This window comes from Ichthyophthirius multifiliis, assembly GCF_000220395.1.
Source record: "Ichthyophthirius multifiliis unplaced genomic scaffold scaff_1120509251435, whole genome shotgun sequence".
Taxonomy (NCBI): domain Eukaryota; phylum Ciliophora; class Oligohymenophorea; order Hymenostomatida; genus Ichthyophthirius; species Ichthyophthirius multifiliis.
The window spans coordinates 77,936-95,321 of NW_004085876.1; the positions used below are offsets into that span (position 1 = coordinate 77,936).

The window sequence follows — 17,386 nt, forward strand, 5'->3', positions numbered from 1 at the left end:
ATAAAAAAAAATATTATTAATATAAATATAATTTATTAAAATAATTTAATATATATTTTATAAATATTAAATAATATCTAATTAAGATATTCTTAATTTTATTATTATAAGAAAATAATACAATAGTGAAAAAAAATATAGACGGAAACTTAAAAAATAAAAAAATTCAAATACAATAATATAATCTATGTTATAATATATATAATTAATAATATTTAATGTATATAATTTGTAAATATTTATAATTCATATTTTTTATATAAAAAATATAATCATATTTATTAATTTATTTACATTATTTAATTGAATAGACAATATTTATTTAAAATTTTCTGATTATAATAATCTAAATACTCGAAAAAAGTATATATAAGAATAATATAAGAATATATATTAAAAATTTTTACATATAATATTTATTGTATAAAATGAATTTAATTTAATAATTTTATGAAATTTAATGTATGAAATAATAGAAATAATAAAAAAAATATTATTTATTAATATTAGAAATTATAATATTTATTAAAAAGTAATGTTTTTAAATATAAATAGAAATCTTTATATATATAATTATTTTTATTTAATAATATATTTTAAAAAATTAATTATTGTTATTAATTCAAAAGCATATATTAAAAATTTCAAAAACATTAATATTTTAAAATAATTAAATAATTGATTTTAATTCTATGCATTTTTAATTATATATTTTATAAGTGAATTTATAATTTTTTTTAATGTTATAAAAATATTACTTTAATTTTTAATTTTTATATATTTTTTAATTATTACAAAAAAAAAAAAAAACTAATCTATTTTTATAAAAATAAAGTAATTTAAATTAACAAATGAAGCAAATAATAAATTTAAAATAAAAAAGTTCAGATAATGATAGTAACAAAAATTTACTTAAAAATATATATGTTATTATTTTAAAAATAAAATAAAATAATTTTAAAAATATAATAATTTTTAAAATATAATTATTATAAACATTATCTATCCATTTTAATAAATAAATTTAATTTTCTAAAAATAAAAAAATGCAACAAAAAAAAGATTTACCTGCTTATTGTCTACCAAATGTTCATCATTAAAGAAATCTGTTTTATTTTGGCTCAATAGAATTTAATAGTGATTTCGACAGTGGGAATATGTTAAAAGTTGAAAGAAATCACGAATTACTTGGATTAAATGTATGAAATAAAATCTGAAAAAAAAAAAAAAAAAAAACTATCTTTTTTATTTTATTAAAAAATAAAAAAATAAAAGTTTAATATCTGGATTATGCCAGACGCATATTTGACATAAAAAGAAATGAAATATAAGACTTGGTTTCATTTTTCTGTCTAAGGAGTAAGCAAGAATACCATAATTAACATGACTTTGAAAGACATTAATTTTCAAGTAAAAATTTGTTAAATAAAAATATTTTAATAACAAAAAATATCAAGTAAAAATTATATAAAGATGGACATTAGCCAGTATTTAAATCTTCAGTAAATAATTAATGGCAAAGATTAGACTAGAATATTGCTAATACAATAGTATAATATTATTATATATAAATATATTTTATGTTATATTTTTTATTTTTTTAAATAAAACTTATATTTTAAACATAAATTATATTTAATATTTTTTAAATAAAAGGTTTAAACTGAAAATGGAATGGATATTACATTTACTTATACTTTTTAAGATACCGATGAATTAGTTTATTTTGCTTTTACTTATCCTTGGTCTTATACTGATAATTAAGTTAATATAAAAATTCGATTTTTAAAAAATTAATATATAATATTTATGTATTTATTTTTTAATTTTAGGAAATGCTTGATGAAATAGAAAATACATATTAATTTGATAAAGAAATATATTTCCATAGATCAGTTTTAGTTTATTCAAAAGAATATAGAAACGTAGAACTAATAACAATTACATCTAGCAATAGTAAATCATAAGATTAATTAAAACTTTAGTCTAAAATTTCATTTCCATAACAAAAATATCCATTATTGTAAATATTAATATATATTATTTAAAAAACAAACAAAAAATTTAATAAATTAACATAAAATAGTTTTCCAAATAAACGATATATATTCATATCTACTAGAGTTCATCCAGGAGAAGTTCCTGGATCTCATGTATTTAACGGAATGTTGAAAATGCTTTTAGATAAACAAGATATTCGGTAAAAATAATACATATATATTTTTTAAAAAAAAACCAAAAAAAAAGATCAAAGAATTTAAGAGAAAATTTTGTTTTTGTAATGATTCCTTTAATAAATCCTGATGGTGTAAGTAGAGGCCATTATAGAACAGATTCTTAAGGTTGTAATTTGAATAGATTCTATATAAATCCAGGACTGGATTAGCCTGAAATATATTCTATAAAAGAGTTATTGATGCATTTGTATGATAAAGGTTAACTTTATTGTTATATGGATTTACATGCCCAAGCAAGTAAAAAAGGGTCTTTTATTTATGGAAATTGCATGGACTATAAAAGTTAAATTGAGTGTAATTTACTCACTAAATTAATGGCTTTAAATACTCCCTATTTTGAATATGAGTTGTGTAATTTTACAGAAAAAAATATGTATTCTAAAGATAAAAGTGATGGGCTTTCTAAAGAAGGAGCAGGAAGAGTTGCTTTATATAAATAAACTAGAAATTCTCTTTGTTATACTTTGGAATGTAACTATAATATGCCTTTTAATTTAAATACTATGTATTCGAGAAGTTCAAATTATGATTTTAAAGGTTTTTTATTAATATTTTTTTCTATAATATATTTTTAAAAGAAGGTAAATTTGAAATAGATTAAAATATTTTTAATATGATTTCTTAAAGTAATGGTATTGAATAAAAATTATGTGATTATCCATATATTTCATCACATTATGCAAATTTAGGAGAAGTAATTAAAAATAAAAAATATATAAATATTATATATATATGTATATTATATATTTATATATATATATATATATATAAATATATATATTATATATATTATATTTATTTCTTTCTCTAAAGGGAATGCTTGAAGCTATTTTAGACTTAAATAAAATTAATCCGATTTCAAGAATTCCAAATAGTCCTTATAAAAATTATACAACATTAAAAATGTAAATTGCATTTTAAACTATGAAACAGTTACCTTATAGGTATTTTTATTATTTAAATTCTGTTTTTATTTATTTTTATTTTATAGGTTTGATAATTATTTACGAAATATAATAAAAATGTTATCTTGTTAAAATCCTTTACCTAATTTTAGATATTTATATATGTATGTAGAAAAAGGGTTAAAATATAATATATAAACAGAAGTTGAATAAAGCAAAGAAAAAAAAATAAAAAAGAAATAAATTAATAATAATACTAATTATGTAAAAATTAAAAATTTTTAATTACCTTAATAAACAAATTAAAATGAAAAATTAAATACAGTATTCATATCTAATAAAATAAAATAAAAAAATGAAAACAGTTAATTAAAATAATTATAACTTAATCCTCATATTTAAAAATTAAATGATAATAATGAACTTAAAGAAATAAAAAATAGAAAATTGGCCTAAATTAATTCCTTAAATAGTATTGATTCCAAAGAATAGTATAAAATTTAATTTTAACTGTTAAGACCTTAATATTAAAATTAAATGTATTTTTTTATTTTTCATTGAGTATTTTTTATTTTTAACATTTTTTATTTTTTTAATATAAGATCTGTAAAAGGTGATTTAAAAATGAATAAAATTATTGAATAAGCAAAATATGAATAAAATAAAAAAAATAGTATAGTATAAGATACTAATTAAAAAAAGAATTAATTCTCAAATAAAAAAATTAAATACTAAAAATAGCAAAATTGAAAAATTTTAAATAAAAAAGAAAAATTAAATTATATGTTAACAAAATATAATATAAACAGGTAATCGAAAAAATTACTATGATCTTATTATGTTTAAATTATAGTTATAAGAATAATTTTTTATTTTTAATATAATTACATTATTAATATAATATTATAATTAATAAGAAATTTTTATATTTATATTTATATTATATTTACTTTTTATAAAATTAGTAAATATAACAATAATAATATATAAATGAAATTTTAAAAAAATGAAGAAAAAAGTAAATAAAAAAAATATATTTATTTATTAAATAATAAAAAGAAAAAAATACAACATAAAATTTAAAATAAGTATGTATATATTAATATAATCGTTTCTTTTAAAAAATTTATTATTTTTTTAAAATTCTATATCTTTTTTAAAAAAATATAATAAGTAAAAATATTAATTATTATTTAGTTTTTTTTTTTTTTTTTTTCAAAATTATTTAATTTATTTAAGCATTTTATATTATTTTCTATTACATAATTTTACTAAGTTAAAATAAAAAAAAAAATTAAATAAATAATCATTTACTTTATTTATTAATTATTTATTTTGTTCAAAATAAAAATCAAATATATAATTTTATCAAGATTACTTCAAACCAATATTATTCAATTAAGAATTATTGTTTCCTTAATAATTATCAGAAAACATTTAATTAGCCATTTAATATAATTATTCAGGACATTTAGAACACCGAGATTTATTTTTTAAAAAGTTATTTTCATATGCTTACCATGTATGTTAATATTTACATTTGAAAGTTAATTAAGGTTGCAAAAATTAAGTTAATAATTATCCTTCTTGACTTTCTGCAAATGCTTAGTATTCTTATTTTAAAATTTAACATTAGGGACACCAAAGTTCTTTTAAATTATTTAAATTTGCATCAAAAACATGTTTTTTGAAACATATGATTGTGAATATGTCATTTTAATAATCACCTTTGGGCATTCTAATTATTTTTCCGTATCTAGAAGAAACTAAATCTATATATTGTTGCTCTAGTTATTGCTAAGGAAGTGTTTGTTTTGATAATTGGATATAAAAATCATCTTCGTCATCAAATTATTATAATTCTATGTTTTCGTTTATTTGTTTGTAATAGTTTTATTCATTATTATTGCTATCCGATGTTTCTTACTATAATTCATTTAAAAATTATATTAAAGAGTCTTTTTGGAGATTTTAGGTTATTTATATTGCTTTAGTATCAAATTTTTATTTTTGCCTTTAAAAAGATTATTCTGATGTTTCTTCAAAGTCAGAAGATGAAGATGAATAATTTGTAAAATTATTACTATTTTTTTTTAATTTTGACATTTTTTTTTATATGATGATTTTTATTAATTTTTTTTTGTTTTGTATATATTTAATAAATTTATATATAAATTTAATTGTATTATTTATTTTTTAAAATAATAATCTTATAATAAATATATAAGAAAATAAAAATTAAAAAAAATAATATTATATAAAATTATATAAATATAAAAATAAATAAATATTTAAATATATTTATAAATAAATTTTATATATTTTTATAAAATATTAATAAAGACATATTTTTTAAATTATATTCTTTTTTTAATCTATAATATCATTATACTTTATTTATTATTATTTATATACAAATTATTTTACTTTATTGTATATAAATGATTGTAATTATTATATTTTTAATAATTATTTTTTTAATATTATATTTTATATATCATTTATTTATCAATTTTTTTTTGTATTTATTAAATAAGCCTTTTTTTTAGTTCGACATAATAAATGTTTATTTAATTTTTAAATATTAATATATTTAGAATATATTTAATTTTAAGGATTTTCACAATATTAAAAAAAAAAAAATTTTTTTTTATGATTATATATAGAAATTAATATATAATCAATTGTTTAAAAATAATTAATATTGAAAATTTATTTGAACTATTTAAAGATATAAATTTTGATAATTTTTTTTATTTTAAATTTATTATCTATTTATTTTTAATTTAAATAAAATTAATAACATATTTTAAATACTAGAACATAATATTTAATAATAAAAAGTAAACAAATTTTTTTATTTAAATAAATAAAATAATAGTTATTTCATTTTTTTTTTTAACATTATTATTTTTCATATTTTTTTAATTATCATCATCTTATGTATTTTTTAAAGCTAAAAAAATAAAAATGATTAATAAATACATTATTAGAAAAAAAAAATTATAATTAAATCATATATTACCATATCTAATTAAAAAACTTATTAATAAAAATATAACTAAAAAGTAAGTTATTTTAGAATTATTTGATAGATTTTATATTGAAAATCCTCCTAATTTGGGTTCTTTTCTCATAAATGAAGGAATATATGAGTTTCCTTAATTTTCTAATTATTTTTGCATTACTTCATCAAATTTCTTTAAAAAAAAATTAATTTTTTGTAAATATAAAAAAAATAAAAATTACTATAATAAATTATTTTATTTATTCTTCTTTTATATTTAATTCTAAAGAAAAATCTTATTAAGTGTATTTTAATAAATTAATATCTTTAAATATATTTTCAACTTATTTAATTTAAAATGTTTTATTATGTAAAGATTTTATCAACTATTTAAATTATATATATTTTTTAATTTGTTATTTATATTATACTTAATTAAATTCATTTGGATTTGAGTAACCATATTTAATACAATAATCAGTATGTTCGATTTATAATTTATCATAATATTATATCTTTTTTTATTAATCATATTCTTCTTTAAAAATACTTTGTATAGTATTGTTATCATAAGAATCTATTTTTTAACGACTGATAATTATACAAGAAAAATTAATATCTTAAACATTAGGTTTAGCGAAATTGTTTGAATATTATTAATTATTTTATTAAACTTATTTATCATAATCCTTTTAATGAAATCATATTATAATTAAAAAGTTATGTAAAAATATATATATATATATATATATATATATATATATATATATAAAATATATATATATATATATATATATATTTTTACTTCTGCAAACTCTATTATAGCCTCTTCTTCTTCATCAAGATTTGTAGAATAGTTTTCTTTCAAGTAAATTTCAGCATTTATGTTTGTATAAGGAAGATCTAAAATCTATTCTGAATGTGTTTTATATTATATTTATTCTATTAACTTAAAAATTATATTTATTATTTATTAAATATTTTATAGAAATAAAATTACTATTTTCGGGTATTCCCTATTATTATTAGCATATTATATACATAAATATACATGTTCAGCTAACATTTTTTTATGAAGTTTTAGTCTATCTTCATTGTTTTCAACTTTTTTGAAAATTTCAAGTAATTTTAACTCACCATAATTATCAATTCTTCTTCTGGCAGCCAATAGACAAGAAATATAAAAAGAATTTTCAAATTCTTCATATTTTTCCTATTATTCTTCTTCAATATTATAATTTTTATTATTTTATAATATTTTTTTTTATTACTTTATTACTATTTTTAAGCTTCACTTTATTATTAAGATTTTTCTTTGTTTTATGATTCTTATCATTAAAAAAAAATATATATGTTTTTGATTTATTTATTTATTTTTATGTTTATACAATCATCAGAAAAAATTATGCAAAAGCATACAAATATTAAGAATAATTTTTTATAAATTGACATTTAAATTATTTATTTTATTTTTAATATATTTTTTTTCTTTTATATATATTTTCCAAATTTTGATATTTTTTATATAAGTCTTTTATACTTTCTCTAATTATTTTTTAACTCAAATAAATATTAAAAAATAAATTTAGAAAAACATAAAAAGTTATTCATTATAATTAAAAAAATGACCTAAAAATCAATATTTAATTTTGGTATAACAAATAAAAGTAATGATGATGAAGAAAGCCCTTAAGATATTTCTTTGATTCCTTAAAATATAATAAAAAAAAAACTAAATAAAAAGGATGATTTACATAAACAATTACTTTTGAAATAAATGGACAAAAAATTTAACTAACTAGCATTATAAGGCCAATAAAAAATTTAAATTTAAGCATAAAGTCCTTTGTAATTACAAAACGGAAATTAATAAGATAACTCTAACTCTCCGATTTCATAAAAAGATAATTAAAACGATTATTAGATTAAAATAAAATATTTTGAAAATATATAATAATCACCAATTAATTAAATTAATAAAAAGAAAAAAAATAAACAAAGTAACAATTAAAAGGAAAATTGAATAAGAAAAATGAAGAAAAAATTAAATAATATTAAAATTTATTAGAAGGAATTGATAATACTGATAAACTAGCAATCAGAGGATTAAAAAAAGATGATGATTATAGAAAAGCCATATTATAATATGTATTTTTTTATTATTAAATAATCATATTTTATATGTATTATTTAAAAGATGTTAAAAAAAGAGAAAGAAACTGACCTTTTATAATAAAATTAAATTTTCATAAATGATGCAAATAAAGATGAAATATAATTATATTAATAATTAAAATTAAAATAATAATAAAATAAAGTTATTAGTACAGAGGCTGAGTTTAAAATTAGAGAACATATAATAAATCATAAAACAAAAACAAATCAAAAATATTCAATTGTTAAAAGTTTCTTTAAAATATGGATGGTTAATGTATATTAAATTAAAATAGAAGAAAATGAGGCTAATCAAAAAAAAGAATAAACTCAAACTGAAGGGATGGCTGTAAGAATTTTATATACAATGCAAAAGTAATTATATTTTATTATAAAATATATTAAATTATTAAAACAATTATTTTTTTATAGACAGAGATAAAATACTAAATTTATAAATGATAAAGTAATATAAAAAAATTAAAAAAATATAAATGCTAAACTATAAAATGCTGAAAATGAATAAAAAATAGAAATAAAAGAAGGAAATTTTTATATAAGACCAGGAAAAGATATATTATAATATATACCACACTGTACTGATATATATTAAGGATTTGATTGATTTAAATGTATATATATATTATATATAAATTAAATAATTTTTAAATATATATATATATATTTTAATTATATATTTAAATAATATTTTTATATTTTATTTTTATATTTATATTTTATAATATATAATATTTTAATTTTTTATAAAAAAATATTTGTTTTTTTTCTTAAGTAAAATTCAAATTAATATTTTTTAATAATCTTATTATTAATTTTATATTTGATTTTTTTTTAAATATATTTAATTTATAATTTTTAATTTATAAAAAAAATAGTTTAAATCAAAACACTTAATTATTATATCAATATATATAATTTTTTTAGTACCTTTTTTTTTAAAAATATTAAAATAAAATAAAGAAAAATACTTTAAAAAAATAATAATAATATTTACTAATAAAATAAAATTAACTAATTACATATGCCTCATTTTTATTTAACAAGATCCTAATAAAGAAAAAAGCCTACATAACCTGAAAGTCCTTTTTACATTTTTAAATAAGAATATCAATCTTAAAACCCTCATTTATCTTTACATCAAGTAAACCAAGAAGCATTGAAAGCATACGAATGCCTAAATGATGATGATAAAATTAAATTAGACCACTAATACTAAAAAGCATTAAAAGAATACGAAATAAAAACCTAAGAATGGGAAAATCTTAACCGTGAATTTAACTAATACGAAAAAGGACTCTAAAGTTAAGATGAAGATGATTAATCGTTAAAATCATTATCTTAAGGTTCTGAAAAAAGTCATTTTTCAGGAGATGAATCTTAATCATCAGATGAATAAGATGAAGATTGGGACGATAATTAAGAAAACGAATAACCAACTAAGTAATAATAATAGAAAAGTAGCGAAAATCCAGTTCGAAAAAGATTATTGAAAAAAAATTCTCAAAAAAATAATTCACCGCTTAGTGAAAATTCTAATAGAAGTTCTTCTCCTGCTAGAGAAGGAAAATCTTCTCCAGAATAAAAATAATCACCAGGAAAAAAATCTTCAAAAATTAGATAATCTTCTAAAGGCAAACAATCCACAGGAAGACAATCCCCTGGAATAAAATCTTCACAAGGAAAATTTTAAGAAAAATAATCTCCCGGAAAAATATAAGGAAAAGGAAGAGAACCATAAAAAAAATCGAGTAAAACACATATATATAATATAATTTTTATATTTTTTAATTTAACAAAAAAAAAGAAAAATAATTGATATAATAATATGATATATAATTAAGTTAACAAATATTTACAAATGACATATAAAGACTATATGATCTAATATCTACTTAAAATGGTCTATAAAAATGGCTTTCAAAAGACGTTTTATTTGAAAACAACCGAGTCTATATAGGTATATGGAATAGAAAAATATTTTGGAACTTCACACATATTGAATTAGATAAGAATTCAATAAGTTTAACTTGCAAAGATTTCTCTAATATACAAATATTTAACACTACACTGAAGATATTTATTGATTCTGATAATAATGTAGTTATTCATCATTAAGGATTTAAAAACTAAGATAAGTATTTCTAAAAACTGATTTAGATTTATTAAGTAGCATAAGGAAAATTAAAAGAACTAGTAGAAGAAAGAAAATTTAATGATGAAAATTTTAAAAGTTTAGGAGAAGAAGATGAAAATATAATCTAATTTTAAGATGAAAATTCAGATGTCGAGGATGAAGATTATTAGCCATAGTCCTAAAGTTAAAGTTAGGCTACTGAAAGTGAAGATGATCATAGTAAATAAGATGAATAAAAAGAATAATAAAAATAAAAAGAATAAATAAATATTTCATAAAAAAAAAAAGGAAGAAAACCTAAAAGTTCAAATAAAAAGAAAGGAAATTAAAGCGAAAATAAATAATTAAATAATTCTCTAAAAAAACTTATTATTTGATATTTTTAAATAAATAAAATAATAGAGAATATTATACAATACTATAATATTAAATTATATATATTATATATTATTTTTATGATTAAGTTTTTATTCACATTATTAATTTTTAATGATTATTTTGATAAATAGTTATTTATAATAATTTTATACAATATATGTTTTAAAAATATAAATAAATATTAAAGTTATTTAAAAATAAAAAAAAAAAGAATAAAAAGCAATATATTTATAATATAAAAAAAAATATATATTAATATTAATTTATATTTATATATAAAAAAATATAAAAATTTATATATTATATAATATAATATATATTATATATATATTTTTTTTTTATTTTTATTTTTATTTATTAATTTAATTATATATTTATATATTTATATAATATTTTTTATATTTTTTTTTTTTTTATAATTATTTATGTATATATTTTTAAAATAATTTTTTTTTTCTAAATTTATTTAAATTATTTACAGAAATTAAAATAAAATATTTCAATATTAGACAAATAGATATTTAAATCTATATATTATTACAATTTATATATATATATATATATATATATATACATCATAATTCTTTACATCAATATTAAATGTTTTCGTTATTTATTTCATTTTACTATTATAAATTATTTTCTTTTTTTTAATAATTATCTTCATTATCATCATTTTTTTTTTATTTTTAATATTCATCTTTTATTTTGTCTTTATCTAACATTTATTTTTATTTTAGTAAAGCACTATTATACCCTTAATTTTCTACTAGAAACTTATCCCAAAATCTGACATACCATCCTAATTTATTTTCTGGAGTTTCTTCTTTTCTTCTCTCTTTCAATTTTTTACATATTTCCTTAAATTCCTCATTCGTTTTAATAATCCCTAATTAACTTCTTAAATCAATATTTTAAGCTAAACCTTTATGTAGTATTTTAAATAAATGTGATTTCACAAAATAAAAAGGTGCATCATATTTTTCCGCAAAATCTAAATATTCTACTGCCAAATCATCAAAATCATAAATCTTCCCACTAAATAAGGCTGGATTTTCCAATAAAGCCTCCGCACTCATAACTCCATCAACTCCAGTGTATTCCATGCATCTTTAAACGTCTTAGAAAGTATAAATTCCTCCGTTTGCAAATACTGGAATTGTTAATGTATCTTTTATTTCCTTAATAATATCCCAATCACACATTCCTACTAAGTCTTTGTTTTATTCTTTTGTTCTTCCATGTACTGTTAAAATTGAACAACCTGCATTTTCTATTCTTTTGGCTAATTCGAGTGTCTTTTCTCTACTTCGAATTATTCTTATTTTACATGTAACTGGTATATCTAGTTCTTCGTGTAGTTTTTTTACCATTGATTCTATTAAGTCAGGTTCTTATAATAAAAAGGAACCGTAATGACCTTTTTTGGCAATCCCTTGGGGACAACCGAAGTTTATATCAACTGCATCACAGTCTTTTTGAATGTATTTGCATGCTTCAAGTAAAACTTCCGGATCATTTCCGCAAAATTGGGCTATTAAAGGTCGATCTTCAGGACATGTAGAGAAAAAATTCTTAAGAGATTTCTCTCCTTGATCATAAACGACTTTACTTGATATCATTGGGGTGTATGCGAGGGTTGTACCGTATTTACGGCATAACATTCGGAAGGCTAATTCTGATTGGTCAACCATTGGGGCACATATGTATTGCGGTTCTCCGATACTTTTGTAAAATTAATAACCATGTAATTTAGATTTTGTATTTGAGTCCATATTTTTTTTATTTTTTAATCTTATTATTTATTTTTTATGTTTTTATAGAAATTTTAGTCTTTTTCTTATAAAAGGAAATTACTATGATTATATAAAATATATTATAGTTAATTTTAATTAAATTAATATGTAAAAATATATAATAATTATTTTTTTATATATTTTTAAAAATAGAATAATTTTAGATAAAAAACTTATTGCTAATAAATTTTTTATTTAATTGTTAAACATTTAAAATTTTATTAGTTTATTTTCTATTTATAAAATAAAATTAATTAAAAATGGAACGGATAATAGAATAAAAAATAATAAAGTCATAATGGCTTAAAGGATTACAATTAAAAGATTACGAAGAATTTATCCAAAATTCATTCTATTTAGAAAAATGTATTTAATAAAAAAGCAAATTAAAAGACATTTAGTAAATCTAGTTTTAAGATAAAGAAATATCAAGATTAGAAATAATGAGATATTCTAAAGAATATATGCATTAAATGAAGTATATTCAATATTTTAAATGCGATAGCATAAATTTTGATGATTTATTTAAATAATCATTTGAATTTGAAAAACATGGTTTTTTTTTTTTAAAAAAAAAATAATTATTTTAATTATTAATAAATAATAAAATTTAATTCATAAATTAGGAAAAACTTCAAGTTAAATTTTAAGAAGACATTGCTGTTTTGAAGGTGAATTGCTTTATTAAATAAAAAGTATTTTTTTTTTTTTTTAATTATAAAATAAATATTTATTTATTTAATGAAAAAATAAAAGATAAAAATTCGAAAAATCCTTAAAAAAGAGTTCTTGAATTTCCAAAAAGTGTATTTATTGAAAGCTTGGTAAAATTTAATTTGTATATTAAAAAAAATAACAAAAAAAGAACTAATATAATGCTTTATCTTAAAATTAAAAAAACTAATACATTTAATGGATAAAAACATAAAAAATTCCGAATTATCGGTTAATTATTTTTTAACCTTAAAGGCCTAAACCAATAGCAATTTATATGGAAACATTAAATGAAGCAAAATAAATAAGGGATTATATAATATCAGGTAAATAAAAAAAAATGATAATAATAAAAATAATTAAATATAAAAAAAGTAAAAGTAAATAAATAACAGCTATAATTTAAAGAAACAATATATAAACTAGCATAAAATTATTACTAAATAATAATTTTAGCGGTAAATAAAAAAAATATACTATATAAAACTATATAAAAAACAAGTTTAATAATAGACTATAGTAATAAATATAAAAAATAAAAATTAGACATTAAAAATTGACTAAAATAGGCTAAGCTTTCGAAAATTAATTTCTAGAATAATTTCGTTTAGTATTATAATCAAAAATAATTTTTTAAAAGCGTATATAATAATCTAAATAATATTACGATTTAATATAACCAGAAGTTTAGGAATAATAATAATAAAAATACATTTCTTAATAATGTGAATATATAAAAAAATAGCAAAAATCTTAATATTTGTTTATTATAAATAATAGTGATCATTTAAGAATATTAGATTAGGAAATATTAAAAAACTTTATTTATTATTGGAGAAAAACCACATATAATAAGAAAGAAAAACTGGAAAAATCTTCAAAAGATTTAATTTTGTCCTTTATAAATATAGAATTAGATGCTAATTATGAATATATAAAACCTATTATTTAAATAAGTTTAAAAAAAATGAAATAAATAGAAAATAAAAATAATATAAGGATTGTTAATGATCATATTTTAGTAAGTGCTGGCGAAGGAACATATTATTAAAATCAGCTTTTTTGTAAAATTTATGAAAGAAAATAAGAAACGACATCTTTATGGAAAATATGGAGTGAAGATGAGGAAAATATTAAATAAAAAACTGACTTTTGTTTAAAGATAAATAACTTTGACCCATAAGACATTTTACTTATCTAATTATACGATGAGGCTGATTCAAATAACACATTATTAGGAGAAATGATATTTTTTTTATCATAATTATGTCTAAATAATATTTCATAAGTAAATTATTTACCATTATTATTATAAAATAATAATAATAATAATTTTATTCAACCGCCTATTTTATTTATAAATGCATTTGTTAATCCTTCTCATGATTTTCCTTTTGCTTAATCAGTTGAAGATATAAATAATTATATAGTTGAAAATAATTTTGAATTTAAAGATCCCTTGTATAGTTTTAATGTAAGAATTCCAAATATAATTGGAAATTCTTTGAAAATATTAAAAGACAAATTTATAAATGAGAAAATATTAAATCATGAACATTTTTTAGCCAAAATAGAAAATAAATTGATTTTATAAAATTTGAAAAAAAATTTACTTTTGAAATATTTAAAAAAAACATTTATTTCAAATATACAAAGACTAGTGTATAATTAAACTTATTTTTCTTTTCCAAATTCTGATATTTCTCTTTTATAAAAAATATTTATTTTTGATTAAAATTAGAATTTATTTTAAAAATTAAAAGATTATGAAAAATTAAATTCCAATCTTTTACATAACTAAATATTTTTTTTATCAAAAAAGGGTTTTCCAGATTTATAAAGAGGCTATATTTGGCTTTTTTTAATAAAAAAGAATGAAATTGAGAATCTTTAAACTATATCATGGAGTTAATTTAAAAAATTTAATAATAAAATTGAGGATAAAAAATCTATATATTAATGCTTTTTAGAACTTTCTTAATAAACAAATACTTATTAATAATAATAATTACAAAGCGACCTTCTTTTATACAGAAAAATAAGCTAATTAAATATCTAGAATATTTTAAACGCTTTTTTGGCCTGGAATATGGTACTTTCAAACGATAAAAATTCCATAAATTAAGCTTTTGTGAATTATTCGAAGCATTTAATCCCTTTATGTGACAAAATAGGTTGTACTTTTGACTATATGAGGCGAAATATGAATTAATAATATTAATTTTTTTGTTAAAAAAAAGAGGGATTATCTTCTTTTGAAAAAATGCCTTCTTTTGAAAATGTTAAATGTTTAGAAAAAAATATAGATGAAGATGATTTTTTTTACGAGGAAAGTGTATTTTTTATTTTGTGCGGAATAGTTTATTATGTACTCGGTTCTTATTATAAATATTAAGGAAAATGTGAAAATCTTCCTCTTGATTTGAATAATCTATGTTAATATAGTTTAATGAAATGCTAATTGCCTTTAGAGAGTAATTTTTTATAAGGAATTAAATTCGAAGTGTTTTTTTTAAAGTGTGTATTAAAAGATAGAATTAATGATGTTTATAGGAAAATAAATGAGATAAATGGAGGTATTATAGAGTGGATTTTTCAAGAAGGATTTTTGAATATTTTTTCTGAAGTTTTTTTTATAAATATGGAGGTTTTTTTGAGATTTTGTGATTATTTTTTAGCTTTTAATTTATTTAAAAATTCTTGTTTTAATATTGTTTTGGTATCTTTTGTTTTAAGTTTTCTTGAAAATTGCAAAGAAGAGATTCTTTTATGTAATTCTTATTAAGAAATAAAGGATGTATTTGAAATTAATGGATGTTTTTTATTAAATGTGAATACTTTTGTCGAAAATATACACCTTAATTGTTAAAAAATAAAAGCGAATATTTAAAAATATATCAATTAAATGATTTTTATAGATAATGATTTTAAAATACACTTTTATTCTATTTTTTAAAAATAATAATAATTATAATAGGTTCTTAAAATTGAAGATATTTAATATTTTATTATTTCTTAAAGTAAATAATAAGAATAATAATAAAAAGAATAATATTTTAATAAAAATAATGAAAATATACTTGATGATAATAGTTTAGAAATTCCAAATTAATTTGATTCAGAAACTGAAAGACAAAAATATTAAATATCAAATTAATAAATAATGTAAAATTATTTATAAAAATCGACAGCTTTAGAATAAAAATATAATAATAATAAGACAGGAATTTAAAGAATATATATTTTTTTACATAGACTAAATCTTTTTTGGGCAGAAAGTGCTGAGATTGTACTGGAAATTGTTTATGATAGTTTTTATAGGAATTAAACTAAAATTATTTCGGATAATATTATTTAATTAGATTTATTTTAAGATATAGTTTATTAAGAAAACTATAATTTTATTTAAATAAATATTCTTAATTAAAATAAAAAATGTGTAAAAGAATGTATTATTAATATTTAAGAGTTTTCTAGAGATACTGTTTTGAAAAATAAAGCTTTTTTTAAGGACAATTCATATATAAATATGAGTTGTAGTGAACTAGAGTTTTCTATATTAATAAAAAGTTGCTAAGAGGAACCTTTTGTTTTTATTAATAATTTTTCCATAGATAAAAATGATAATAATGAGATTAATATTCCTGTTAAGGCTTAGTGTTTGTTATATGATATATAAATTAATGTGATGTAGAAATTATTTAATTTTTAAAAAAATTATAATAAAGAGTTTTATTCTTAAGTGATTTCTAAAGAATATACAAACGGAGTCATTTATTAATAGTTTTTATGTAAATTTTAAAGAGAAGATTAATAGAATTTTAGTAATTTTGTTTTTTTTATTATTTCCTAATGTATGATGTTGCATTTAAATATTAATAATAAATTAAGTTTTGTATATGATATACTAAGTGTTTTTAATAAAAATGAAAATTAATTACATTTCCATATTGTGGTTTAGTTTGTTAAATTTCTTTATGATTTGTATTTATTTTATTTACCTTTTCATTAAATTAATGATTTGGTAGAATTTCTGTTTT

General features: G+C 16.7%; 4 protein-coding genes across 4 annotated transcripts, besides 30 other annotated features; 3 read left to right on the plus strand and 1 right to left on the minus strand. All coding sequences in view use genetic code 6, as the record gives it.

The window, feature by feature from the left end:
- Nucleotides 1-77: part of a microsatellite that runs on past the window's edge.
- Nucleotides 21-67: a microsatellite.
- A 483-nt stretch (nt 78-560) lies between the features above and the next one.
- Nucleotides 561-598: a microsatellite.
- A 344-nt stretch (nt 599-942) lies between these two features.
- Nucleotides 943-987: a microsatellite.
- A 59-nt stretch (nt 988-1,046) lies between these two features.
- On the plus strand, nt 1,047-5,850 carry IMG5_204090 (zinc carboxypeptidase family protein, putative; the record flags this gene model as incomplete). The annotated part of the gene is made up of 12 exons (XM_004023793.1): nt 1,047-1,199; nt 1,276-1,410; nt 1,458-1,550; nt 1,657-1,764; nt 1,833-2,023; nt 2,087-2,200; nt 2,248-2,774; nt 2,816-2,931; nt 3,051-3,181; nt 3,745-3,755; nt 5,167-5,213; nt 5,809-5,850. 12 exons carry the CDS (start codon nt 1,047-1,049, stop codon nt 5,848-5,850), a joined length of 1,668 nt encoding a protein of 555 aa, XP_004023842.1.
- Nucleotides 1,599-1,637: a microsatellite.
- Nucleotides 2,949-3,032: a microsatellite.
- Nucleotides 4,258-4,305: a microsatellite.
- Nucleotides 4,264-4,304: a microsatellite.
- Nucleotides 5,357-5,433: a microsatellite.
- Nucleotides 5,411-5,464: a microsatellite.
- Nucleotides 5,422-5,473: a microsatellite.
- Nucleotides 5,595-5,634: a microsatellite.
- Nucleotides 5,851-6,102: 252 nt separating the features above from the next.
- Nucleotides 6,103-6,166: a microsatellite.
- Nucleotides 6,167-6,879: 713 nt separating this feature from the next.
- Nucleotides 6,880-6,948: a microsatellite.
- Nucleotides 6,949-7,387: 439 nt separating this feature from the next.
- Nucleotides 7,388-7,435: a microsatellite.
- A 178-nt stretch (nt 7,436-7,613) lies between these two features.
- Nucleotides 7,614-7,653: a microsatellite.
- Nucleotides 7,654-8,939: 1,286 nt separating this feature from the next.
- Nucleotides 8,940-9,063: a microsatellite.
- A 198-nt stretch (nt 9,064-9,261) lies between these two features.
- Nucleotides 9,262-9,305: a microsatellite.
- Nucleotides 9,301-9,340: a microsatellite.
- Nucleotides 9,328-10,835, plus strand: IMG5_204100 (hypothetical protein; the record flags this gene model as incomplete). Its single annotated transcript, XM_004023794.1, has 2 exons — nt 9,328-10,072; nt 10,129-10,835. The coding sequence occupies exons 1-2, from the start codon at nt 9,346-9,348 to the stop codon at nt 10,833-10,835; spliced, it is 1,434 nt and encodes a 477-aa protein (XP_004023843.1). The 5' UTR covers nt 9,328-9,345.
- Nucleotides 10,689-10,722: a microsatellite.
- A 268-nt stretch (nt 10,836-11,103) lies between the features above and the next one.
- Nucleotides 11,104-11,164: a microsatellite.
- Nucleotides 11,128-11,240: a microsatellite.
- Nucleotides 11,131-11,166: a microsatellite.
- Nucleotides 11,149-11,273: a microsatellite.
- Nucleotides 11,174-11,240: a microsatellite.
- Nucleotides 11,274-11,381: 108 nt separating the features above from the next.
- Nucleotides 11,382-11,409: a microsatellite.
- A 17-nt stretch (nt 11,410-11,426) lies between these two features.
- IMG5_204110 (t-diRNAhydrouridine synthase, putative) lies at nt 11,427-12,611 on the minus strand (the record flags this gene model as incomplete). The annotated part of the gene is made up of 2 exons (XM_004023796.1): nt 11,427-11,462; nt 11,607-12,611. 2 exons carry the CDS (start codon nt 12,609-12,611, stop codon nt 11,427-11,429), a joined length of 1,041 nt encoding a protein of 346 aa, XP_004023845.1.
- Nucleotides 12,467-14,317, plus strand: IMG5_204120 (hypothetical protein; the record flags this gene model as incomplete). Its single annotated transcript, XM_004023795.1, has 3 exons — nt 12,467-13,187; nt 13,259-13,303; nt 14,127-14,317. 3 exons carry the CDS (start codon nt 12,467-12,469, stop codon nt 14,315-14,317), a joined length of 957 nt encoding a protein of 318 aa, XP_004023844.1.
- Nucleotides 13,674-13,720: a microsatellite.
- Nucleotides 14,318-14,919: 602 nt separating the features above from the next.
- Nucleotides 14,920-14,989: a microsatellite.
- Nucleotides 14,942-14,996: a microsatellite.
- Nucleotides 14,997-16,369: 1,373 nt separating this feature from the next.
- Nucleotides 16,370-16,400: a microsatellite.
- Nucleotides 16,401-17,386: the final 986 nt, after the last annotated feature.